The 26,919-nt window shown below is 40.5% G+C and overlaps 1 protein-coding gene across 1 annotated transcript; it reads left to right on the forward strand.

Annotated features, from left to right (window-relative positions):
* The first annotated feature begins 202 nt into the window (after window positions 1–202).
* On the forward strand, window positions 203–26,814 carry LOC140921892 (uncharacterized). Its single transcript, XM_073371890.1, has 24 exons — window positions 203–364; window positions 2,589–2,699; window positions 4,342–4,440; window positions 5,156–5,336; window positions 6,050–6,138; window positions 6,669–6,720; window positions 6,947–7,016; window positions 7,616–7,652; window positions 8,107–8,196; window positions 8,714–8,833; window positions 10,192–10,274; window positions 11,470–11,579; window positions 12,316–12,366; window positions 12,485–12,559; window positions 13,206–13,638; window positions 15,162–15,340; window positions 16,447–16,533; window positions 17,492–17,592; window positions 17,910–18,158; window positions 19,010–19,201; window positions 20,135–20,312; window positions 20,663–22,152; window positions 22,610–22,708; window positions 23,115–26,814. The coding sequence occupies exons 1-24, from the start codon at window positions 203–205 to the stop codon at window positions 24,981–24,983; spliced, it is 6,207 nt and encodes a 2,068-aa protein (XP_073227991.1). The 3' UTR covers window positions 24,984–26,814.
* Window positions 26,815–26,919: the final 105 nt, after the last annotated feature.

A 26,919-nucleotide genomic window follows, 5' to 3' on the forward strand; every position in this document is an offset into this window, starting at 1 on the left:
TGGAAGCAAGGAGCATGAAGCACTAGCCGATGATAACTAGAGCTAGTAGAGCCGGGAAATTGCAAAGAAACCCCGATGTTTCGTCAGACGCCATGTTTAATCTCACCGAGCAATTTAATATGCATTCCTGTCAGTATTGGCCTCGAGACATCTGCCACGGGTTAAAGTCGCGATAAATATAGGACGGTAACAACTTTGTAGAATGGACAATTCGGAAATACCTCCGCCCTCTACAGGAATTTCGGAAGTTGCGCGTAAAGATGGAGATGATTTGGAAAACAGCCAGAAACCAAAGCCCGGAAGTAGTTCACGGTCCAGACGAAACCGCGGTAAGGCGGAAAACCACAAAGAAGGTAGAAAAGAGGTAGGATTTGAGAAGCCTTTCAGTTTCTTAAAAATATAAGTAAGGTAACTGAATTTACTGGACCGTGATCAGAGATTACGCGTATTAAAGGAAAAAAAGAGAAAGAACAGAATAAGCTTACACTTGCATTGCGACTACGAACTGGGGCACTTGGAAAAAGATTATCCAATCACAACATTTTTCGAAAAAAAAAAAGATTCTCAAGGTTTTTTGCAAACAGATCCATACAAGTCATGAATTTTGAGGGCCATTTCCTGAGAGGTCAGGTAAGTTCAAACGCTTTTAAAGTTTCAACGGTTGTACCTTGAATTTTATTGGTCCGTTTGCAAAAAAAAACTTCAGAATCTTTTGTTTTCAAAAAACGTTTTGATTAGATAATCTTATTCCAAGTGCCCGGGTTCGAGTAGTTGCACTGCAAATAGATGCAAGACTGTCAAAATAGAATGCTGAACAAACATAGTTAATGAATGACAGACGTAATGTCACTTAACACTGACCTCTTGAGCAGTTATAGACTTGTGCTGCATATGCTTGTGCCCTTTTTTGGCTCAAAGCATGGCAATGAGCTGTTATTGCTTTGGCAGGGTCCCATAGAGTGACCAACATCAATTTTCTCCCTAAAATTCCATTTTATTTTTTCATTTTTATAGTTACACGCAATCAAGAAAAATGTTATGAGAAAGAAAATGATCAGCAAAGGAGACATGCTTTAATCTTTTGACAAATTCTTTAGAATGACCAAAATCAATTTTCTTCTAGTAATATCAATACACAATCAAGAGTAAACGTTATGAGAATTATTAAAATGACCACAAAAGGGAAAATACTTTGATCTTTTAATAAATTCTCTCAACCAATTTTTCTAAGAATGTATGGAGATCAGTCTTGAGAGTTTGTATGTAAATATTGGGACATAAAGGGTTAAATTATCCCTTTAGCTACTATCTCAACTGGGTTTTTCTTTCAAATGGTAAGAACCCCTCAGATGTATTAAAAGACTTGGATTCTAAAGAAACTTAGCCTCCCACGCAGGCAATTTTAGGGGAGCTCGTTTTTCATCCCTCCCCACAAACGCCCGCTCAACCGAAAACAAGATTCCTTTCCCATTGTTTGATTTGCGTGGTAAGTGACCAATCAACAGTTGTGCAATAAAGTGTTGACAGGCTAAACACAACTAAAACATGACCCGAGAGTTACCGTTTTCGTTATTTTCTTTCCTTTGCTAAGGTTATGCAGTGCATGGAGTATTCTAAAATTTGACTAAATCTTATTTTTGCGGCTCAGAATCTAACATTTATTAGAGGAAAGAAAGATTTCCCAGTGTTTCATGCAGATCGAGTAATTATCAGATTACCTTGCGGTCAAGGTCAACTTTCCAGAATTTGGAAAGTACAATGTGATTGGCTAAGCTTGGAAAAGGAATGTTGTACTCAGTTGAGCAGGCGTTTGTGGGGAGGGACGAAAGACGAGCTCCCCCAAAAACGCCTGTGTGGGAGGCTAAAAGAAACTGTGATGTCAGATAATACTGGGGGAGTGAAATACAAACATTTAGTTTTATCAACTGATTTGATTTAGTAGATTGGCTACTGTAGGGGGGTGGGGGTCAGCAAAGTGATGTTTTGATTGCTAGCCCTTCATCAGGGCAGATCAGCTTCCCAACCGCCCTATGATGACTAATCTACTTTATGAACTCAATTTATGAAACAAAATGTTTGCAAGCATCCCTCATCCTGGTCTCCTGGAGGATTGGCACAGTTAATGCATCATATTATTGGATGTAAATGGTGTCATATGCTTTTCATTACTACAGGTTATTGCTGCTGGGAATAAGTCTCAAAAAACACTTTCATGATAAATCAGTATGGCGTGGAGTTCATACTTGTGTGAAATTTATCAGTGTGCAAAGAAAGTAGTGTCCGATAGCCCGGGGCTAGTGGATTTGCTATCGGGCTAGTGAATTCTGTAATTAACTTGCCCGACAGGCAAGTGAATTTTTTTTAGGAATTCAAATTACAGAAGAACTGTGAAATCAATCTACTCATCAAAACGTTCTTTGGGCTAGTTGAAATGATATTTGGACTAGTAAATGTGAGCTTCAGCTTGCCCGAATGACAAGCTGTAAAAATGACTTTCTTTGCACCCTGTTCATAAAGCTGTGTTATTACTCTTGCCAGGGGAGCTTGAAACAATGTTGTATTTAATATATCTTTTTTCTATGGTTTAGACTACTGGAATATCAATAAATGAAGATCCAGCATGTAGAGACCTGTACCTACAGATACTAAAGGACTTGGAGTCTCAGCACTTTATTGTGCAAGCTGATATTAATGTTAAGGTGTGTAGTAGACAGCTCGTAGAACAATGCTGATGGAAAGAAAATAAGCAGCACTCCAGGCTGCAATCATTTTGGTTGCCATGTCCTCTGACGTGGTGACTTAAATTGTGTCAAGAGTTTGCAATTAATTAAGCCATATATGTCCTTCAGTCAGCGTGCAAAGAAAGTAGTGTCTGATAGCCCAGGGCTAGTCGATTTTGCTATCAGGCTAGTGAATTTTGCTCTTAACTTGCCCAATGGGCAAGTGAAGTTTTTTGTGGAATTCAAATTATAGAAGAACTGTGAAATCAATTCTGCTCATGAAAATGTTTTTTGGGCTAGTTGAAATGGCGTTTGGGCTAGTATATTCTAGGTTCAGCTTGCCCGAATGGCAAGCTCTAAAAATGACTTTCCTTGCATCCTGCTTCAGTATAAACTGTGTCAAACTATAGTGCTTTTGTTAGCTAAGTTTGCGTTCAAGGACTTTCTGATGTTACAATGATGTCTTGAAACATTTGCAAAAGATTTTATTCTGGTCTAGTTATGGTCCATTTTGTTTATGATAAATTTACTTGTTCACCCTGTGGCTCTCTGTGAAGAACTAAGGTTTGAATTATCATATGTGCAGCCAATTTTGATTTTAATAGTAACTGTTAGGCAGCCATTTTGATTACTGTGTTATATATCACACAGTGTGGCAGCAGGCTTAATCACCATAAGGCCATTTTGAAAAATGCTGAGCTTGTAGCAATATGGAGTTGACAAAGGAGTGTGTTTATCAACAAAGTTAACTTTCTATGAGAATCTGTTGATTGGGGAAGAAAGCATGACTGTTATTTCTGTTAACTGGTGTTGCTACTACAATAAGTTAGAGACAATATAAGCCTTAGGGCTTTTGATAAGAACAAAGAAACTGTCCATAATAACAAGATGTTCCTATGAAGTGAGTGTTTGTAATGCTGGGTTTGACTCTATTTAGGTGGAATCCATCAGGAAATTGTGTAATTAACCCTTTATGTCCCAATGGTGACCAACATCAATTTTCTCCTAACGATATCCATACGCTGTCAAGAGATACAGTTATGAGAATTGATGAAATGACCACCAAAGTGAAAATGCATTGCTTTAACGAAATGCATGGAGGTCAGTTTGGAGAATTTGTATGGATATATTGGAGCTTAAAGGGTTAAATTAATTTTCAGTGGACAAAAACCTTGTACTAGAATTTTGAAAGCCATATCCCGTTCTTTTTTACATTTTTCAAGGAGCTATAAATGGAATAAGTTATGTGAAATAACTCCAAAGGAAAGGTTCTTATGGGAGCCCAAGGAAGTCAAATTTCAAATTTCAGAGGAATTGAGAAGACACAGGTAAAATCATCTTGCATAAAATTTCATTTTGTGAAATTTGAAGTTTGTTTTCTCTGGCTCCCATAAGAACTGTCTTTGGAAGGATTTCATATAACTTACTACATTTATAGCCCTTGAAAAGAGTAAAAAAGAATGCAGTATGATTGAAATTATTCTGGTACAAGGTTTTTGTTCACTGGAAACAAAAATACTCAATTTCCTTATGGATTCCGTCTTCATCTCATATGTGGATAAAATATTGAATATTACGAAGCAAAGAGCAGTTCTTCAGTTTTATGGAAATATTGTTTCAGGGTTCACCGTTTTACTGTGAGCTTTGTGAAGTGAAACTTGGAAACATAGAAGAGTGTCAAAATCATGCTACGAGGAAGTCACACAAGAAGCTGAAAAAGGTACCGACTTGTTACGCTGCAGAAGAGGTTTCTTAATCAGAGACACAGGCAGCTCAAAAGAAAAATTCTGACTTAAATACTCGCAAACTTATGACCTTCTGGTTACTAGTCCAGGAATGCTTTACCGCTGACCTAGTACACAAGAGACTTGTGGGAGCTTTGGTCACTAAAATAGGTTGATATAGTTCCATGTAAGATTCATTTTAATCATTTAATTAGTAGTTAGAGAGACCCTGCACTGTAATAACCAATAAACCTTATAATTTAAAAGTGTTATTCATTGTTTAAGAGGAAAGGAAAATTCCAATGTTATTCTTTTTTCACTAGTCGATAGTTTTCCTTACTGGTCAAACAAAGTGATAACCAAACTGTAACCATAACTAAGTGCCGTTCCTCAAATAAATACCCCTCTCTTCTTCTTAACCCTTTATGTCCCAATAGTGTCCAAAATCAATTTTCTCCTAACGATAACCATAGATTGTCAAGAGCAAAGTCTACAAGAATTGATAAAATGATCTTAAAGAGAAAAATCTTTGATCTTTTATCAAATTCTCATTCTTTAAGGAAATGTATGGAGATCAGTTTGGAGAATTTGTAAGTTGATATCGGGTCTTAAAGGGTTAAGGCCAAAATTGTATTTTTAAGCACGTTTTGGGGAAAAACTGTACTTCAGTCAGTAGATTTCTTAAAGGTGATTTAGTTCTCTTTTCTTTAGTCAAAAGGAGAACATTTGGCACTCTCGCGTGTTTCCCCGCCATCAGAACCTCAAATACTAGCTTTGAACAGACTTCTTGAATCAGTGGTTTTGGAGCGTGGGTTGTGTCCTGTGAGTGATTTACCAAGGCGGCAAGAAGTTGCAAAGGATGTCAGTAAAACTGTTTGCTCCACTCATCCAGGTAAGGCAAATTCCTCTCCGAGGCCATCTCAGGACAGGACTGTCATTAAGTTTTGAAGCAGCCATAGCAAATATAGATTCACCCATAACATCTCACAAAAATTTATCATGCCACCTTTAGCTTTGCACTTTGATTACCTGTAACATCAAGTGATGTCAGCTGTAACAGGTGTTTTGGGTTACAGCCCTTAATGACAGCTCTGAATAGGGGGGGAGGGGGTACATATGTCTCTCGTCTGAATTTCAAAAGCGGTCTTTCACATATTGAAGAGGAGACCATGTCGCTCTCGGTATTTTACTATTGTATTTGTGATTCTCCTCATCACTGTCGCAGTTTCGACCCAATTTCGTGTCGTTTGTTGCCTTATTCATCTGTCTAGTTTTGTCACTGTTTCAAGGCCATGTCGCATTGTCGGAATTCAACCCTAATGGCCTCCTCCCTTTTCAAGTTGTATTTGTTTAACCTTAACTCCAAAACATTAAGACTTGGTGATCTAGTTTTCCTCTTATTGGACTTCAGATCTAGAGCCTCAGGTGTGAGTCTAAAACTGTGTCAGAAAATGAAAATATGAGGCAACTTTAAGGAAGAATCTTACTTGATTGAATTTTGTAGATACCCTTTCAAATTATCTTTCTTAGTCTCTAGCAGATTTCTTAGATAGCTAGTTGGGAGTGCACCATATGAAAAGTAATTTTTTGAATTTGCCTTCTTAGAATGCTCAGTTTCTGTTTATGGTTCATCACTCACTGGATTTGGTTTGAAAGAGAGTGACATCAACCTTGATCTTGTTATTCCAGATGAAGTGAGTACAACAATGTAGAAGCATTTACTTTAATTATTTCTTTGACCCCTTAGACTGCCATAACCCAAACCAGCCTCTGGTATCAGAAGGTGACAAACAGAGGAATTCAATACCTTAGATAGTTTAATTTAAACTGCAAGGTATTTCGTATTTATCTTCAAACTTGTTGGGTTGGATGCGCATGCGCAGTGTACAGGGAAGTGAGTGTTAATAACGACTTAGCCCCAATTTTCATTTCAAGGAAAACCATTTAATTTTGTACAGTGCAGTGCAAGCATAAATAGTTATCTTAATCAAAACCACTAAGAGTGATCAGTGTCAAATTTCTCCTTGTAATATCACTGCTTTATAAAACAGAAAGGTCTTGAGAATTAAGGACATGATCACACAAGATGAATCTAATATTGATACTTCAACAAATTCTCCCCACTACTTCCATTGAAAACGTATAGGGATAACAAATGAGAATTTGAATTTTGATGTTAGGGTTTAAAGGTTAATCAAAACCACATTGTTTTGATTGTTTTCAGGTCATGATACCGCCTGTTTTACTGTCAATTTTGGAGTTACTGCAAAATGATGGTAAGAATAGAGAAAAAATTACCTTGCACTTTGCTATTGCTATAGCAGAGCTCTTGGGAGCTTGTAAAAGAAGTTCTATTTTAGTAATATCATTGGGAAAAAAGAAAACCATCATATGTGCGAATTCTTTTGAAGTTTTTAAGTGTTCAAACTTGTTCTTTCTCTTAATCTCCAAAGAAGTTGACCTTTAACCTTATATATTACAACTGTAATTTTTTTTTTTCAGAACATTATTGTGATGTGAAAAGTGAATTTGACGCCAAGGTGCCGCGGATTTTATTCAAACATGTCTCTAGGTTTGTAGACTTCTTTTGATTTTAGTTAACATGAGTATCATTTTATCGGTTAAAAAAATATTTTCTTGAAATTGAAAAACTGGGTCATTTTGATACTTTTGCTCGATAGAGCGGTTTTCATTTGAGTGTCGAAAAGTAATTGGTTTTGCACTTTCTACACGATGCGATTGGCTTAAAAGATTCGCGCCACCTTTTCATCCAATCAGAAGTAAAACCAAAGCCAATTGTGACGCGCTCGCATGCATTTTCCCGCGCTTTGCGTCAGCCACATGTAATTACTTCGAGTTTTGATTGGTTCAATGTATTGTCTGTGTCCTATGTGATTAGTCAGAGTAATTACTTTGGTTTTGGTTTAACGACACTCAAACGAAAACCACTCTATAACTAGTGCCATGTTGATGTTTGCACTACAAAACTGTATTTATAAACATGATAATTAAATCAAAGGATGTGGAGATAATTTTATAGTAACTGAAATGATTTTCTGTAGTTCATGGTGTTGTGGACAAGTGTGTTGACCAAAAGACACTCAACAATACTCACTTCACAAAGCAAAACAATAGCTAACCAACACCAATAAACCTTTTCTCCTTTCACAGCGGACTTGATTGTGAACTTAGCCCTGGAAATGTTACAGTAAGTTTCTTTGTTATTCATTGCTTTTTTCAGCATTGAACTAAAAATAACTTTTGTTTGTATTGACGTGAATTTCAATATTATGCTCTTTATGTTCTGGGGACCAAATTAGACAGTATCAGTCCCCTTTTTCCCGATGTGCTAAACTCAGGGTTGTCACTAAGATTTCAAGTTGCCTGGTAAATACAACAAGTAGGCGGGGAATCAAACAGCTAGGGATTTCTTTTGGTTCTCACGGCTTATTAGCATGTTATCGCTAGAGGTCTTACCAACCTCATCAAACCCAAGATGAAATAAAGAGTCCTTCATTCATTCATTCATTTTGGTTATATTTTTCTTCTATTTTCCTTTGAAAGTAGCTGGGGAAAGTCCCCGGCCCCCGGCTCTTTGACAAAGGGTTAGCAATTGAATTTCTGTACGTCTCTTTAACTGAAGTTTTATTTTCCCTCTGCAGGCTTCCAACACGAGTCGTTTGTTAAAAATGTGCGCTGATTTGGATCCTCGTGTTAGGACTCTTGTAGTGGGACTGCGGCATTGGGCGAGGGTAAGTCAGTGAAGAGTCTACTTACAAGTGAAAAGTAAAAATAGAATGAACAGTTTTAATACTTTCTTGCAACAACCTCGGACAAAACCTGTTGAGACACGTTACAAAACTACCTGTTTTTCGGTCATCTTGATTAAAATGCACATTGTTGCCAACTGAAGTGCCGTTCTCCGGGGGCGACATGGCTCTGGTTTCGGGCGATATAACTTTGGGCGAGATGACTTTCTGGCGACTTGACCGGTTGCCGATGGGAAAAATCTAGGGGCGTACTTTGCTTTGTTTAGAGAAGATGGCAACATGACGCAAAATAAAATTGATGAAACTGTCTCAACGGTTTTGTCCGAGGTCGTAGTTAAATTTCAAAAGCTGTCAACAAAACGTATAGGCTTTTATCTTCTAAGGAACATTAAGGATCGCATCTTATCGCAACCGTAAACTTAAGGGTGAAAAGTGATGAATGTGAGACGTTGTATGGGTAAGTGAGTACTGATAGAGCATGGTGCTGTTCTCATTGTAGTTATGTAGCATTGATTGTCAATCAGAAGGGGGTCTACCCGGATACTCTTTAGCTCTGATGGTTATTCACTTCTTACAAGAGGTTAAGCCATCAGTATTACCAAGATGCAATCCAACTGAGGTAAGAGTCATGCAGTCAAAACTTTTCTTTTTAGCCAGCCTTGCAATTGAACGCCTTTCTATTACGGACAGTTCTCTTATCTTTAAAATAGAGACCTCCATTAGATTCTAAGACGAGGAAGACTATGTGGAGGGGATTTTCTCAATACTAAGTAGTGCACACACGTTAATGGGCGTCATTTTGGCTGGAAAACGTGATAGCAGTCGTCATTCTACTGCGGGTTTTTAAAACCCCCAGTAGAATCACTAATAGTGAGAATGACTATTCTTTGCCGTCACCACATGACTAGGCCGGAGATAAAATTTTCTCATGCGGCGTTTCGTTGAGGACGTCGACACAGGACGACAAATCTTCTATCACTTTCAAAACTTGCATGTGGTCCTTAAGAATTCACCTACAGGAAAATTCGTCTCGATTTGTCAAGCAAACAATTTGTGTATTATGGGTAATGTGTAAATGGCTAATTGCAAGTCCAGCGCTCTCACCGCTCGCGGGCCTCGCGGGCTCCAGTTAAACTCTGTAAGACACAAGAGTGACCAACTTCAATTTTCTCTTAAAAATATCAATACATACTCAAGAGAAACGGTTATGAGAATTAATAAAATGATCGCTAAAGAAACAAATTTTCTTCGCTAGAGAGCTTTAGGTTCCGAAACGAGGACGACTGCGAGTACGAGACTTTCTCATTAGGCTGATTTAGTAACAGAACGGGAACGTCATTTGACGACCGGAAAGCGCGCGGAAAGAACTAAACTCGACTTCCGGTGCCCATTTTGCTGCTCTGCCATTGGTCAAGCCAGTTGTTTGATTTGCGCGCGCCGTCGTCAAATGACGTTCCCGTTCTGTTGCTAAATCAGCCCAATACCAAGTAGTGCACGCGTGAACCAGCGTCATTTTGGCGGGAAAATGTGGTAGCCGTCGTCATTCTACTACGAGTTTTATCAAGAATGTCGTAGTGGCGGGAGCAAGTTATCAAATGTAAGAAGTTCTATCATTTTGCTATCGGGAGAGGGCATAACCTCCTTCAGTATAAACAACCGTTCTAACATTTTTGGTGAAAAAAAGGTAAAATGAAGTTTTCCGGGGTGTCTTTTTTAGAACACGCGAAAAAACTTAATCTCGTACGCGTACTCATTCTCGTCCTGAAATCTAAAGCTCCCCACTTATTCTACAAGAAATGCATGGAGGTCAGTCGGGAGAATTTGTATTTAGATATTGCTACTTAAAAAGTTAAGCGACGTTTTTGTTGCCTTTGCCGGTCGTGGTTAATTGAGCTCCCTAATGTGGATTCAGGCACGAGGTCCTGTACCTTAAGTGTAGTTATTAAGAGGATTTTGATTCACGGCATTGATTTGCAGATGGTAGATAAGCCGTGTTCAAAGGAAGACTTTTTAACTGAAAACGTAGATGAGATTGGAAGTTTGTGGTTTCAGCTGTTTAGGTAGGTGCAAATACTTTTCATAAATACTGAAATTTAGGAGATTGAGTATGGTGGTCTCTTTCGGAGTGACACAGGCAAAAAGGAAAAATGTCCCGAGTCATAACTTAGGAAATATAGGAACGTCCCGGATATCACGAATAGCAACCGGAAATTTGATATCTCGCTTAATGGAACGCTTCTGTTTCACACAACGAATCTGAATGCCTTTGTCCTCTAGCCTCCCACGCAGGCGTTTTTAGGGAAGCTCGTTTTTCATCCCTCCCCACAATGAAAAACGAGCTCCCCTAAAAACGCCTGCGTGGGAGGCTATTTGTCCTCCCGCTGTACGAAATTGTCGAGTCAGATCACTGAAAGAGAGAAAATATCAACTCCGGTTGCCTTTTTTGACGATTCATCGCTTTAGGTCTCTATTTACGTCCCACCGAAGCCCACGTGGTTTCAACAGGGTCACTGCGACAGCGCTACAAAAGATGTTTCCCTTTAGAAAGGAGGTTTTTGCCGACCAGCGGCCCGTTTCTCGAAAGTCCCGGAAACTTTTCGGGCCCGAATGCAAATTTTAAAATCAAAACCTGTTGAATAGTAGCTCAGTTCCGAGCCCACAAACCAGTTAGAATTGCTTCGTTTAGTGATAGCTTCATTGTGTTATTTTCACTGAAACTTTGATCTTGAATGCAAACACAACAAACACAAAACAGCTTTCCGGGCCGGAAAAGGTATCGGGACTTTCGAGAAACAGGCTCCAGGTCATCATTTCAGTAGGACAAACTACAAAAGTTGTCGGGTATATATTATGTTAACTATTCAGAATTTCTTTAGGTATTATATTAAACGTTAGTTTCAGAGTCTTTGCGAACGCTAAATTTCTTCTAGCGTCGATCTGTCATTGATTACTTGCAGGTCACATAACATCTGATAATAAACTGTTAAGTGTTAAACGAAGCATTAGGGCCATTTATACGAGGAAAAATAAGACGCGTCTTACATAAGACGCGTCTTAAATAAGACGCGAACTGTACCATTTATACGAGCATGTCTTATCTAATAAGACGCGTCTTAGCTAAGCCGCGTCTTATTTTAGACGAAATGTGCCGTTTATACGGAAAGTTCGCGTCTTATTTAAGACGCGTCTTACTTTTCCTCGTATAAATTGCCCTATTAAGTTTTAAATGTAACAACGGCGATTTTAACGTTTTAGGTTTTACTGCCTGGTCTTTGACATTCCAAATCTGGTGATAAACATCAGAGAACCAGAGCCTCTTACAAGAGAAGCAAAGAATTGGGGGCGTCGCAGAATCGCAGTAGAAGGTGAGACCGTGCCCACCTACCCCTCCCCTAAGCCAACATTAACACTTAATTCTCACTTAGGGCAAAATGTTGGCTTAGGGGAGGGGTAGGTGGGCAGTTTCTCAGAACGTACAATGATCCCCGTATGATTAGGATTTTTTACGGGGATCATTAAATTAAATAATTAAAATTAAAATTAAAATTATATTAGGCACTTAACTTGGATGAGAGTAACCAGGAGTCAATTCTATAAACGTCATTACAAGTCAAAGTGTAGTTTGCAAGTTTACCTATAGTTTCAAACTCTAAAACAATAACTACACTTGTACAGTACAGTTGTCAAGTTGTTGTTATCAGCAAAGACGCCTAAACACGCTGAATTGCGCAATGAATCTCAACAACTTCAAGCCCTTCAACTTACCTGCGCTTCCCCCACAGAATGCTAGTCTACAATCGAAACTGCTTAACGGCATTGTTTCTATTTTAACTTTACCCGTTATATTTAGCGACATTCAAGACGACCCTAGTTCACTTTAGGACTCTGACACGCAATTTAGTCAAATTCAGTCTTGGATCTGGCCACAGAATTGAGTTAATTCTAAAAATGACCAATCGGAACATAATAACTAACTGTTAAATCACGTGTTTGCAACGCTTTAGTGCTGAAACTTTATTTTTAATACCATTCCACGTGAGTTTCGACTATACTTTTTTTGTGTAACAAGGCTTTTACGGTTGTTTGTCATTTTCTCAATAGATCCCTTTTCTACAAAGAGAAATGTTGCTTCTTCCATGAGCAGCGACAAAGGTTTGGCTATAGTTTTCTTTTCGGAAAATAAGTTACGATTTGTGTGAAGGTTAGGAGTGTAATAAGTACATGTATAATGTTGTATCTTTAATATGTTGACTTATTTTTCTATTTTCAGCGTTCGAATACTTTTTTGCTTGCTGGAAGAACAGTTATTTTTATTTTGGTTCGCTTCCAGGTTCCTCTCAAAATAGTAAGTAAAAATGAATTTCATTTTTTTATTGTGATACTCTTCATGGATTGTATCCTCTTACGTTCGGGAGGGATGTTGGCTATATCTGATTTCGTGCTGTAATCGAAGAAGATATGAAAGTGCACTGTTAATGGCTTAAACACAGTCTATTTGTATGTTCTCACTGGAAGTGTTACTTAAAAAAACTGCAGTAGAAAAATAACAGGAAGCACCTATTGTCGTATGCACGAAGTCTTCTGATGAATTAAATTCTTAACAATAGACATATGCTTCTGGTAAAACTCAAAGAATGTTGTTAGGTTTTAAACTTTTGGTGGCTATTCAAAAAATAGAGACTGAGGCCCTTCACATCTTTTGGTCGTACGCGTTTTCCCGCGCTTTATGCCGCTTGCATTGCATGATGCTTTGAGCTCTGATTGGCTCTTCGGAGTGACTGTGTTTGTTTTGATAGGCTGCAATGATGTACTTGTACAGTCGCTGACGTCATAGTTCTAGATTAGTAAAATGTTGCCCGCTACTAGACTTTTGGCGGGAAACAGTTTTATTGTAAGATGTCATATGATCTCGAAGTAGCCAATGACAGTACAAGCTGTTGGGGAAAAAATTCCAGCTGTGTAGGAGTATGAACTCTTCTGTTTTTCTACAGACCCAGTTGCGGACTCTCCAAACACCAGTTCAAGCAATTCCAATAAGAAAAGTGACAAAGTGAAGCGGAAGACCGATGCTTTGATTGAAGAAGAGGCTATTTTTGAGATGGATGACGTAGATCAGGCAACAAACCAACTGGAGTCATTGGCACTTCAATCAAGTGATAATAGTGTTAAGCCAAAAGCCGTTCAGTCTGAGAAACCGACTGAGGAAGATTCCCCCAACGTAAAAAGCAAAACTGATGACAGTGTTTCAGACGAGGAGGTTGAGATCACTTTGAGTGAATCTGACAACGGTGAAGCCAGTGAGTCAAAAACCAAGAGTGCAGAGGGTAACGAAGGACATGTTGATTCAGAAAAGCGAGGCTCTTGGAATACAGAATCAGTCGACAAAGCAGCCGTTGTTGATGTGCCGCCGGACATTGAGTTCAGGTACTAATACGTTTTACTGTACCTATCCGTACTTTGTTTCCGTAGTTTAAAGAAATGAAAGTACAAAATTAAGTGTCCCAGACAAGAGGGACCCAGATAAAAAGTCCATCACCAAGAGCGAACAATTTGCACTTTCACAAGCAGTGAGTGGGGAAGAGGAGAGAAAGGCTAGTTTTATTTAACCTCCCATCCCCCCCCCCCCCGCTCCCCCCCCCCCCCCGCCTCCTCATATCCTTGCTGAATAATGGGTGATCCACCCCTGGTAAATAAAGAAAAGATCACATAAAGCTTACCTTGCTAAAATGATAATAAATCCAAGGATGATTTGAACCGATTATTTCGACTTGATAAAACGCGGACTCCCAGCTTATTTAGAGGCTTCAAAGAATTTTGACTTACTATTTCTTGAGAAAAGTTTTGAAGCCTCTACGTTATCTCGCAGTCCGCGTTTTATCGAATCGAAGTATGCGGTTGCGTTTCGTTTTTAAACCTGACGAAACACCCCTGGTGGTTTATTAAACTGGACAAAAATTCAGGGTTCGCTTGAACATTAAAAGTCCTTGAATTTCAAATAACAATTCAAGGCCTTAAAGTTCTCAAAAATTACTGTTGGTCCTGGAAAGTCCTGGAAATTGTTCTGTGGCTACCTTTATCGAACCCAGATTCCCAAGTGCCTAGTGTGACAAAAAGAATTAATTGGCAGAAAGAAACAACACAAAATAGTTAAAAACGAACAAAAACTGTTATTACTGGAGTTACTTTGCAATGTATGCGGTCCTTGAAAGTGGGAATAATGTCCTTGACCGTTTTTTAAAATTCTTGGTTCAAAAATGGTTACGAACCCTGTAAAATGTTACTGTTGTCATAAAGGCCAATTTAGACGGTACGATTTTTGCTTACAACTATCGTGCACGACTAGCATACGTCTAACTTTCGACCGCCCTGCTTTCGACCATCCACACGCGCACAATTTTCACTTACGACATCCACAATGTGTCGTACGAATGTCGTGGGTCTATTCACTCGCCACGATCTGTCGTGAAGTCATGATGTATGCTAGTCGCGCACGATAGTCCTAAGAAATAATCGGCATTAAAGGAGCTGTGTCACGAAATTCAGCCAAATCAGGTTATTGGAAAATGCCCGTTAAATCAAAAGAAACAGAAAAATAACCGCTTAAAACTTTAAAGGAAGGTTAAAATAACACGACAGATACAATAGATGCCACGGATGAGCAAAACTGAAGAAGATTGAAACGGATTAAAATGAGGGTTTTCGAAAACTGTTCAGCCTAACAGTTTTTCAAAGTTGATTTCTTCTGTTTGCAACTTCAAAAATAATGCTCAGGAGACATATTTGTTTGTCTCGAATCTCTGATTTTCTCATTTCCATGTAATTTCCTTGCTTACTTTAAGTTCCATACCGATTGAGGGCGAGTAATTGGCAAAATTAAGCAAAATGAACTGGACTGCCGTGACACAGCTCCTTTAAGATTCTCACAAAAATGTTCACCGTATGTTCAGGTTCGATGCTCAGGTTTTTAGGGGTAAGAGTCGCCCAGTGAGGACCTGTTGTTTCTGTAAAGAGGATGGCCACATCAAGACGCAGTGTCCTGATCTGAGAAAACCTCCCCTGAGACCCCTGCCGCCTATGACTCAACAGTTTGGTGATGTGCTTGAATTCGCTTGCAGGACATGCAGAAGTAAGCATTCATTTTAGAGAGATTTACTTACGGTCACACTTACGGCAAACGGCAGATGCAAGTTAAAAAGTTTTCTCAAAATAGCAAATGATTAGGTAGAAACACTCCAACACAATTCTTGCGGATGAAAATAACGTAAAACAACCAATTTTTGTCGGCGACAATAGGAGCCCGCAATCCTAATTTCTAGGTTGTCATTACGCATGCGTCGCATGTATGTAGCCAGCATTCGTTTGGACTTCCACGAAGAATGAATGGAATACACAGAACGCAATTGATCACGCGCGTTTGGACCTTCTATCACTCGTAATCTGATCACGCTTTTTTTGACCATCTGTTGCTTGAAACTTACACAAAGCACAGCGTTGGAGCAAAAGCGTTTTGACCTTCGATCGTTGTCGCCCGCACTCCGTAACCTTTGGTTATTACTAGTTTTAGAAGTAAAGAACAGTTAAAGACGTGAAGGAAAACTTGGTCTTGTAGTACAAATCCACGTTTGCCGTTTGGCGTGAACGTGACACTAAATCTCTCTGTCATCGCTTTTTTCAATCCATCTCCTGTTGTACATATGAGGAGGAGTTGTTTAGCCAGTTCGCTCCTACAGTCTTCGACAAAAGCTGATAAGAGTCGTGCACTGTTACGTACAGGACGCCCATCCCGGGGATGTGGTACCCTCTCCCCCACCCCATCCTGGTCATTTTTGTGTAGACGGGGGCAGAAATGATCCAGCTGGTCCTCACCCTTTTTTTGGAGGGGGCGGGGTTGGGTTTTATCTTGAGACTAGACATGGCATCATCTATTTTCCCCAACATTTTTGTCCAAGATTGTAGACTAAGTTATGGAACAAATTGTTTTGATTATCATTTTCATTACAAAAATCTCCCCTAGTTAAGTCAAAGTGTCAATGTAGTTACCACTTAGCAGCAAATCGAAATCACTATTTTTTTGTCCTTTATCGAAGACCAGACCGCTTAATGAATAGCTTATGTTTCTTTAGTTTCCTTTTTCCTCTTATGTTTTGTTTCAATAGTTTTTAGTGGAAAATAATTATTACAACAGCACTCCGTTGTTACCGTTGTGTTTTCAACGCGTTTCCTTTGTTGCAGATGATTTCGAATTCGACAGGTCGGAAGTCGGGTACAGAGAGAAGGTTCTGACAAATCTGGAGGAATACATTCACGAAATCTTTCCAGGTAGGTCGTGAAATAAAGGACGTGCTTTTTCGGTGATACATCTGTATGAGTAAGGGGGAGGGGGAAAGGAGCGGTACGCTGACAATAGGGACTTAAAGATTCAACGACGCGACCGCAACGAGAACGGCTAAAAAACAGTAGGTTAAATGTTAGCAAAACAACAACTTTGTTCGTGCATCACGCATTTTTGTACATTTCTTTGCCGTTTTTTACACGACTACGACGTGAAAATGCCTTATTTCGTGTTTTTATGGAGAACGTAAACAAGTAACAACGAAATTTTATTTCGCTTTCTGAACTTGAATATGGTCCCTTAAGTGAAATTCAAATTAAGGAGGGTTCGCCTACATTTGACAAAGTAAGTAAGTAGGAATAATCGCGATAAAGACGGAAAGAACGCAAATTCATTTTTTAAGCGACGTTCTCGTTGCTGTCGCGTCGTTGGATCTTGAAGTCTTCGATGGTTAAAGAACGCGGTGCCAGTTTTCCTCCCTAGTAGCCAGTGGCTGAATAACGGAGCTTGACGCGATTCAGGTAGAACCTCCTTTTCAACTGTTCCTCGGTCAAGACGAAGACAAGAAGACTCTGCTCGCAGGTTGCCACGTCCTCTACTCTTTTGCGAACTATGTCACGAGTTCTTTTAGGTCGCTTTGTAACAGATATATAATGATGAAGAGGAAAGAGCTTTTTTGTTTAAATATATATTTTCCTGGTGATAAATTGACTTTTAATTATCAATTCAGTTCAATTATTGTATTTTAAAAAAGACACGCTCGGACATCTCAATTTAGTCATATCTCCTCGCGAGAACGTTGTAAATCTTCGATTTAAGTGATAACTGTTGATTCGATATTAGGTTTTACCTTGAAGTCGAACGCAGAATTTATTGGGAGAGGGGAAAAAAACGACACAATGTCTTACATTAAATGAAAATTAATGTTTTACCATCTTCATTTAGGTGCAAGACTTTTCTTGTTTGGCTCTTCGAAGAATGGTTTTGGCTTTCGGAACAGCGACATTGACATCTGCATGACCTTAGATGATATGGCGAAAGAGGAGGTGAATAACTCTGTCTACTGCTGTTTTGTTGTCGGTTGTTTGATTTCTACTTAGCCTTATAATTAGCCTTAACATTGCTTCTATTTTGTCTTACATATACTCCTTGAAACCCCGTGAAATTCGTCCTTGAATTTTCGGTCCATTAAAGGAGAAAAGTGCTGTAAAAATCTTAATACTCGAGTGAGTGTAAGAGAGGATTTATAAAGGAAACCCCTAAACTGATTGATCCCACTTGTTGTGCGTGAGTTTAGAAAGCCCTTTCAACAGAGGCTACTTACGAATCATGTTTGAATCACAGAGATTTTTTTTCATTGCAGGTTGATGCTGTCGAAGTAATCAAAAAACTAGCCAAGCTCTTAAAGAAGCACAAAGACTGTGCCAACGTGTTGGCTATAACTACCGCCAAAGTTCCCATCGTGAAGTTTTACCTCCGTAGCTGCAAACGCGAAGCTGATATCAGTCTTTATAATACTCTTGCGCTGGAGAATACTGCCATGTTGGCAACGTACGCCAAACTGGATGATCGAGTTGCTACTTTGGGCTACACTGTCAAGGTATTTGCAAAGGTAAGGTTATTGCTTTCGACGTAAGGAGAACGCAATTCGTAATCTTAGTAATCCTGTTGTAGTTTGTCATGCTGTGGTACTCAGGGGTGACCGTAAAATTCCGAAAGTAAACACTGTCTCCGTGAAAGTAAGGTCAATCGTTAGAAGTTGCCAGCAAAGTTTTGGACGAACGCCTAGCAGGCCGCTTGTGTAAGAGAAGGTCGCCAGTCGTTGTGTAAAGTTATTGTAAGTCTTCTGTTAAGTCCCCCTCTCTCTTTTTCAGGAGAAGAAAATTATGAAGCCTTCCTCCCCCCCCCCCCCCCCCCCCTACCACCACCACCACCACCTTTAACACTTCATGTCAACTGATCCGGTGTGGTTTATTCATGTGGAAGTTCGGATGTGTTTTTGATCTTCGGCTGCATGATCTCAATGCCAATAAAAAACGTCGTTGAAAAACAGACTTCACACACTATTATACTTTTTCGCGATTATCCCAAGTCACCCAGTCACTTAAAAGGAGGGAAATCAGGTTAGAGCTGAAGTGAGGTGAGCGCGTCCGAAGTCAAACAGAGATAGTTAATTTTATCGCCTTGCCGTTCCATTTGTTGTTTTGCTTTTTAACCCTATTGCTTTTTTGACATTCCCGGTTCCTTCGCCGTTCTAGTTTCTTGGATCATTTTACGTTTCTGGGAAACTGCCAACCTATCCTTCCCCTAAGCCAACATTTTGCCCTAAGTAAGAACTAAGTGTTAATGTTGGTTTAGGGGAGGGGCAGGTGGGCAGTTTCACAGAACGTAAAATGATCCGTTTCTTCAAGTCCCTAATGAAGCTGAATTACCTTACGTTTTGCCCGTCTATTTTGTGTTTAGGTTTGTGATATTGGAGACGCGTCCAAGGGAAGCTTGTCATCTTACGCCTACATCCTCATGTTGCTGCATTATCTACAGCAGTGCAACCCGCCTGTTATTCCAGTCCTTCAGAACCTCTATACAGAAAACAAAAAACCAGAGAAGATCATTGATGGATGGAACTGCTGGTTTTGTAAGGACCCGAAAAAGATTGTATGTGTACACGCCCTTTGGCTTTTTCCTCTCCCAGGCTGTTCCAAATTTACTGTCCAAATGCAACATTTACAGAGAACGTGTCGCCAAGATAAATCCTACTTTAAAATCCAACCGAAGCGTTTCTATCTACAGTATTGAAATCCGCTACGATTGCCTGGTCTCGCTAAAAGTTACTATTGATACCATGAGCCATTTTGGGGGTTGGCTATGAGGCTGGTTCGGTGTTATGTCGGAGTGCAGTATGGGAGGGCGGCAATTGTGACGCAGTTTCCTACGCAACCTCGTAACTGCCAATAAAAAAAGCGATAGCTTCCCTAATACAGTCCCACAGTGCAATTCGACACAACGCCGACCCTGGCTCGCTCGGAACCTCAAAATGGCTGACATTATTCGAACCCTCGAACCCATGACCTCCCTAACACCGGCCGGCTGGCGCTCTATCCACTTAGCTAGGGAGAGGCTTGCGGAGAGCAAGGCCATACACTAGGCTCATATTTGACCGACGTTCCCAAGTTTGTCTGTGTTGTTTTGGACAAAATTTGCTCAAAACCCATTAGTAATGAGTTACTCACACTTTGGAAAATGCGTTTTTGGCTTCTTGCTTTTCAAAGACCTTGTTTTGAATCTTCGAATTGCTTTCATAATGCTAGCGTAGTTTACTCTAGAACGTGGGAAAATTTCGTTACCCTGATAATGTGAACCACCGAAAAACATTTGAAATAATGTAAAAAGGCCACACAAACGGGCTTGATGATAGACGGGAAGACACGAATTACCACTTAACTGTGTAATAACTTGGAGTGACACTTAAGGTGATCTTATCATGCACTCTTGTTTCATTCACAGCTCACATTGTTGACCCTTCATATATGCTCACACGAAGGGAAATTGGAATATGTTTATGTTATGTGCTGTTGTTTTGTTTCTTAGAAAAACCTTTGGAATCAGAAGCAAGCGAATCCATATAGCGCAGGGATGCTGTGGTATGGCTTTTTAAGGTACTACACTGAACAGTTTGACTTCGAACATGACGTGGTTTGTTGCAGAAGAACAAAAAAGCTGACGAAATTCGAAAAGATGTGGACAAAACATGTGTTTGCTATTGAGGGTAATTTCCTTCCACTGTTCTTTTTTTTTTACCATTTGCTGTTGAAGAGTGCTAAGCCAGAAATAAGAAAAGACAATAGATGAATGAGCGATTTGTCTCGCGCTGATTGGTCGAGAGCTATGGTTGATAAGGGTACAGACCATTCAAATAACGCGATGTTGCGCAATTTGTGTAGTTCCAGGTTGCAGATTCTAAAACGGCGCCGCAAAAAGTTATCGCGGTCGCTTACGAGAGGTGTTTCCAACTGCAGGCATTTGGCTGGGACAATTTTGGTGTTTGGATAGGTGGTCGCTTACGGGAGGTGGTTTTGGCGTGTTTTTACTTATGTTTTTATACAACTTATTTTGCAGATCCCTTTAACTTGGATCATAACTTGGGTGCAGGAGTGACAAGAAAGATGGCCAGCTACATCATGAGTACCTTCATTAGAGGGCGTGAACTATTTGGATTTCCACGGTACGACATACCCCCGCAACTCTGCCAGCGGTTCTTCTTTGACGTGTACTTCTTAACTGATGGTTACGAAGCTCCAACAGACCGCAACTGTCGGGTTTGTGGCAAGATAGGACACATCGCTAAAGACTGCCCACGTTCCAAATCTAACCGAAGAGCTGAAGAGAAGAAAGAGGAAGAGGAACGAGAGGTAGCTAAGGAAAATGGCCAAATACCCGACATAAGCAGAAAACCTTTTAACGCCGGCCCTGCTCGTCCAAGATCTGCATCGGCCCCCAACAAACAGGAGCAGAAAAGGGGGAATGAAATTAGCACATCGCTGCCTGTATCACAACAAAATAACATTCCAGCCCGCCAAGAAGTGAGTGGTCAAAGCTCATCCAGATCTCAACCCGACACAAACTCTATTACAGCAGCTCTGACTCAAAACCATGAGGTAAAACGTAACGAGAACAGTATAGCGAATAGCCCTGATATGCCTCCATCGCATGTCCAAAGCCCACAGACAGGTGTGGTCAACAAGAATGGATCAGTAACTGACCTTGAAAGCGAAACGATGGATGCGAATAGCACTCACGCAGAGACACCATCACCAAAGGATCTATCTGCTAATGTAGCAACTGATATTATCCCAGGAAGCGTAAGCCAGGGTCCTCATACTACAGGTGCAGGATCAAATAACGGGTTGGCTGGAAGAATGTCACCTCAAGTTAGCGAATCGCCATCTGAAATACCCGACGGACAACCCTTGATTATGAACACTCCACCTCCAAACCAGCCATTTATGTTCCATCCCCAGACTGGTCATATTGTAGGTTCTCCAAGTCAATATGAAATGTGGCTGAGGCACCATGAATTGATGGCACTTACTCAGCCTTTCTCGCCTCCTATCAGACCACTTGTCCCTTACCCGCTGACACCCGAGGCACAGACACAAGGGCAACACTGGAATATTGTATCTGAAAACTTACCCGTGCAACACTTTGGGTCACCGATTCGTGGACAACAACATCGTGCTGTGCCTAATGAGCATCTTGTATCTCATAGCCCGCCAAATATTTCTAGAAACGTGATGTGGCCCGCAGGAATACACAGCCCACCTCATGCGGCCAGGGGGCACCAGTATCAGGAACAACAGCTTCCGTTTCCTCGTGTACGCGCCCCTGGTCTGCCAATACCAGTGACAGGATCGCCACCGCATCCTCGCCTTTCTTACGCCAGTCCGCCTGGTGTACCAGTGTCTCCCCAACAGATTGGCCAACATCTTCAAATGACTAACTCGCCTGGCATGTCCCCCCCTGTCTATGGATCCCCGCCCCAGCACGCGCTGCAACACTCTGTACCTCGTCAGGAGCGTCTTTCACATCCCCCCATGGGAACCCACATGGTCAGTTCGCCGTATTGGCCATTCTGGTTTTTTACTTCTAAGTGATTGTTGTTCTTTTTGTGTGCCAGTAGATCAATCGTACGGTAAAGAGGATAGGGATTTCATAAACAAATAAGTTATTTTCTCTTGCGCAATCTTGTAGGCCACGATTTAGACAGGTACGTGACAAACTAAAGAGAAAACTCGTGGGCTAGATCTTGGTTTTCGAATGGTATCTGGGCTTTTTGGCAAAACATAGACTGGGTGGCATGCTTTCCCTTCAGTTTGTCTCATGAAGATCTTTTTTTTTTCACAACTTTATTACACTAGGTTCTTGGTCTTATAGGATTTTATTAACCAGGGTGAAGACAAAACGTCCTTTGGCGAAACATAATTACTTAGTTTCGTTTTGTTCAAAGCTTTTGCTCTAACTTATTATTAAGAACTGTGCGGCTAACATGGCGTGCTGGGTGTTTAGACAGGGGAGCAGTTTATGGACTTCATGAGGAAGGTTGAAGACGAATCGAAGAAACAAGAAAGCGCTCTGGCGACGAAAGTTTCTTCAGATGAGGTTGAGGTATGTATTTGTGACCTTATTTTAGTAATCACGTCAATCGGCGAGAAAATTTCCATGCTTTTTTAACCCATTCTTTTCTGATACTCCCCAAACGTTCGCTGACATTCAACGTGTGAAATACTGAAAATAAATTGCACCTTGCAAGAAAGGTGATAAACAATTTCCATTCAAGTGTTACCATCATAGACTTCAAGAGACTCAAGAGGCAAAACTTTGCGCGATTTTTTGTGAGTGAAAGTTTTGAAAGTTTACATTCATTGCATCCAGCGAAGTGGTGCCTATTTGAGTCGGTGTCGATTGTAGCAAACTGTCTATGGACAATTATCAACGCCTCTGTTTTTGAGAGGTTCTCTGTGGTTACTATAGTCTTTTATATTTCTGATTCTTTGCCTTTTATATTTGTCAGCATAAAGAGCTCAAAACTGTCGCTCCAAAGGACCTCAAAATAGCTGAAACGCCTGAGGAACACAAGTTGTTATCTAAGCTCAACCAAGTTAAAAGCCTTTGGGAAGAGAGTTTCTCGCTTGCACCAGAAAGAACCTGTCCCAATCCAGAGCCCACGGTTAATGGCCACTTAAAGGAACAAAGGGACGTGGGTCAATCTACTGGTGAAACACAATTACCAGCGAAAAGGGAGGCCTGGGGGCCTGTTCCTGACACGCACGAGCAAAGTGATGAAATCGAGTTAGTTGACGCGGATCAGAAAGAGAAAGATTCAGTAGCATCAGATGGGAAAATGCAAGCAACTTCATCTCCAAGTGACGAAACTTCTGAAGAAACAAACGTAAAGCACCAAACGACTGGAACAACACCTGACGAAATGCCAACGCGTAAGCCAACGAGGCGCGGAGGTCGTGGAAGAAAACCCAAAGGTTCTAGATACATTGAGAGGGAGACAAATGCTGTGCAGAAGCTGGAGGAGAAATTTCTAGAAGAGGAGCAAATTGCAACAAAGGGTAACAGACAAAGGGGGCATGATGAACAAAAATATGACGACATTGCAGTGGAACCGTCACCACAAAAGGCAAGAAGTGGAGTGAAAAATAAAGAACAGAAAATTGTTGAGGAGAGTAGCGAGTCAAGGACGCAGCATAAAAAGAAATCCCCCAGTAGTGCTAAGGATAGGGATAAGGGGCAACCGGAGATAACACACCAGGAAGCTCGAACAGGAGAACGACATAACGCCCCCAGAAATTCTACTGAAGGCTTAAAAGGGGCAGTGCCAAAAAAGAAGAATGCAAGTAGTGCAAAGGATGAGCAGAAAAAAGGACAGCAGAGGAGCCGGAAAGGTAAACGGACGAGGGATTCCGGTAATCCACATGATAGTGCTGGCGAGGAGGTTGAAGATGGAGCTTTTAAACGAAAGAGTGCTCAATCAAGTGAAAGAAATGGGGTTAAAAAAGGATCTGGTGGAAGCTCACAAGATGCACGAAGAGCGGATTCCGGAGATTCCACTGGAAATCCCAGTAAGGGAATTACAGATGCAACTTCCTGTCAAAAGGATTCTCTAACAAGTACAAAGGGTGGAGGCAAAGTAGGATCAGAGGTGAGCTCACAAGCTGTTCAATCGGCAGATTCCCGTAATCCTCATGGACATTCTATCAAGAATGGAGGAGATGGCGCTTCTAACCGAAAGGGTCCTCCAACAAGTGCAAAGAATGGAGGCAAAAAAGAACCAGAAGGGAGCTCTCAAGGTGCTCGATCCGAGGATTCCAGTGATTCCCTCGGAGGTCCTCACAAACTAAAAGGAGGTAAAGGCGGATCTCCTAAACAAAAAGGACCCCCAACGAGTACAAAGAATGGGGACAAAAAAGGATTGGAGAGCAGCTCACAAGGTTCACGAAAGCCAGATTCCGCTCATTCCCCCGGAAGTCCTATCAAGGGGGATACAGGTGGATCTGCCAAGCAAAAGGATTCTTCCACAAGTACAAACGATAGAGAGAACAAAGGATCAGAGAGAGGCTCGGTCAGTGTACGAACTGCCGATTCCGGGGAATCCCCTGGAAGTTTAAGCAAGGGAGCTAAAGGTGAATCTCCTGACCAGAAAAGGTCTCCATCAAACACAAACGACAGGCAGAAAAAAGGATCAGAACCTGCAGAAAATTTTGGTAATTCTTCAAGAGATTCTAGCAAAGGTGGTAGAGGGGGAGCTCGAAACAGGCGACGGAGAAGACAACACTCCCGTGCCAATAGTGAAGGAAAGGGTGGCGAAAAAAGGGACCCTAGGAGCCGAAGCAATAGTGAACCGGACAGACATCCTTTTAAAAATTCTTGAACTCTTCAACGATGGACAGGGCGCTCACCTATGAAGAGTACTTGATACTTCACAAATGCAAATCGTGGTTTAACTAGACCAACTCCTTTTTCAGGATGCAAAGAAAGTAGTGCTGCTGTAGTGTAGTTAATATACTTCTCCAACTTGTATGTTTTGTTGGTCATCTGATGATATTCCAGAGAACATTTTCGTTCAACTTTTCTGATTTATGAAACGACAGGGCGAATTCCCTCGAGACCTACGTTGAGAAACAAACCATACAACTTAAAGAGGTCAATTTATCCAGAGCACCAGACATAAGCAACTTCCATTAAAATCCTGACGTAAAGTAATTAAAAAACAAGTGGTGCCTAGCAATGGAAAACAGTAACAGAGAAGTTGAAATTGTCACACCATAGGCTTTTGTCCACTGACACAAACATTCGACCTACGTTTCACGTGCACTTGACGGGTTAATGTTCAATAGACTTTACCTGCCCCGTTCCACAGGACATATTCAGGGCAAAATGAATTGACCAAAAACATTTGTCCCCAAAAAGATAAAACTGCTTCATGTGACAAACGAACAGCTGTATGGTTCTTAACTCATTGCGTCGTGTCTGTAGCACCCAGTTCTCGGTTGTTAGATACCTAAAACATTCTTTCAAATGTGCGGTGAAATATGGATTGTGTCAACCGATATCCAAGCAACAAGAAGTGATATATACGAGAAGGAGTGTTTCATCTGATATCCCAACACCGAAAGAGTGTTATATCAAACACGGGAGGGAATGTTTCTTATCAAATCCAAACATTGAAAGAGTGATACATAAACACGAGAAAGCGTGTTTCTTATGATATTCAAACACCGAGAAAGTGATATATCACACATCAGAATGAGTGTTTTATCTGATTTTCAAACACAGAAAGAGTGAGATATCAAACGTGAGAAGGAGTTTTTCTTATCATATCAAAACACTGAAAGAGTGTTATATCACACACGAGAAAAAGTGTTTGTTATGATCTTCAAACACCGAGAAAGTGATATATCACACATCAGAATGAGTGTTTTATCTGATTTTCAAATACTAAAAAGTGCTAAGTCAAATACGATTTAAATCATTTTTTTCCAATTGTCGCGTGATTCTTTTGTGATCAAATTCACCTAAACATCTGCTTGCAGTACACCCGTACTCACAATATTCTGGGACATACCTAATGTTTTACCGCAGATTATTTCATACTATGTACTAGGACGTCATAACTTTAGAATCAAACATACAATCGATCGGACCAGAAATCGAAAGTCAGTACGTAATTCGTAGTTCTTAAGGGTAACTAAGACTCTTTAGATTGCTTCATTCTATTTCAGCTACCAGAATCCCTTAGCTCCGCGGTTTTGCTTCAAATTGGAGCTGCTGTCAGCCCAGTTTCTTGATGTTATCGGTTTACGTAAGCCTGGACACTATGTCCTGGTGGCGTCTGATCACCGACCAACACCCACTCTTTTTCACGAGGACGTGGCTTTGGTTTGAGATGGACAGAGAAACTACACTTGTTAAACCCCGCTAAAATCACAAATATCAATTTTACTTTTTACTCAGTGTCTTAAGCCCGTCCGTAAACAAGTAATAATTATTTTTCTTCCTTTTGACGAGATTGTTTTAAAAGTTTGGTAGCTCTCATATGTAACAGTGTCGTTGGGTAAAACTAGACTTAATATTTGGAAACTCCATACTTCTCTGTAGTACATAATAGACTGGTGTATTAAACCCTGTTACAGTAATTTATAATTCTTGAATAAACACTCAACTGTTTCGTTCTGTTTCAAAAAATGTGTTGTTTGTAATCTTTTTACTGACGTATACCCTTAGCCGGTTCGGAGATGGGAGGAAATTGACAGGAGGTGATCTGCTATCAGTCTTCTCGGTATTAAGGGAAATGTTCAAATTAATTT

The sequence above is a fragment of the Porites lutea genome, chromosome 12 (genome assembly GCF_958299795.1).
Source record: "Porites lutea chromosome 12, jaPorLute2.1, whole genome shotgun sequence".
In the NCBI taxonomy this organism is placed as follows: Eukaryota; Metazoa; Cnidaria; class Anthozoa; order Scleractinia; family Poritidae; genus Porites; species Porites lutea.

What these genes read in the sequence shown, in the direction of transcription:
- LOC140921892 (XM_073371890.1), top strand. Translation starts at nt 203, where the DNA reads ATGGACAATTCGGAAATACCTCCGCCCTCTACAGGAATTTCGGAAGTT. An exon ending in TTAGCCCTGGAAATGTTACA is followed by an intron (nt 7,653 to 8,106) that starts GTAAGTTTCTTT and finishes TTCCCTCTGCAG; the next exon opens with GCTTCCAACACGAGTCGTTT. An exon ending in GTAAGGACCCGAAAAAGATT is followed by an intron (nt 19,202 to 20,134) that starts GTATGTGTACAC and finishes TTTGTTTCTTAG; the next exon opens with AAAAACCTTTGGAATCAGAA.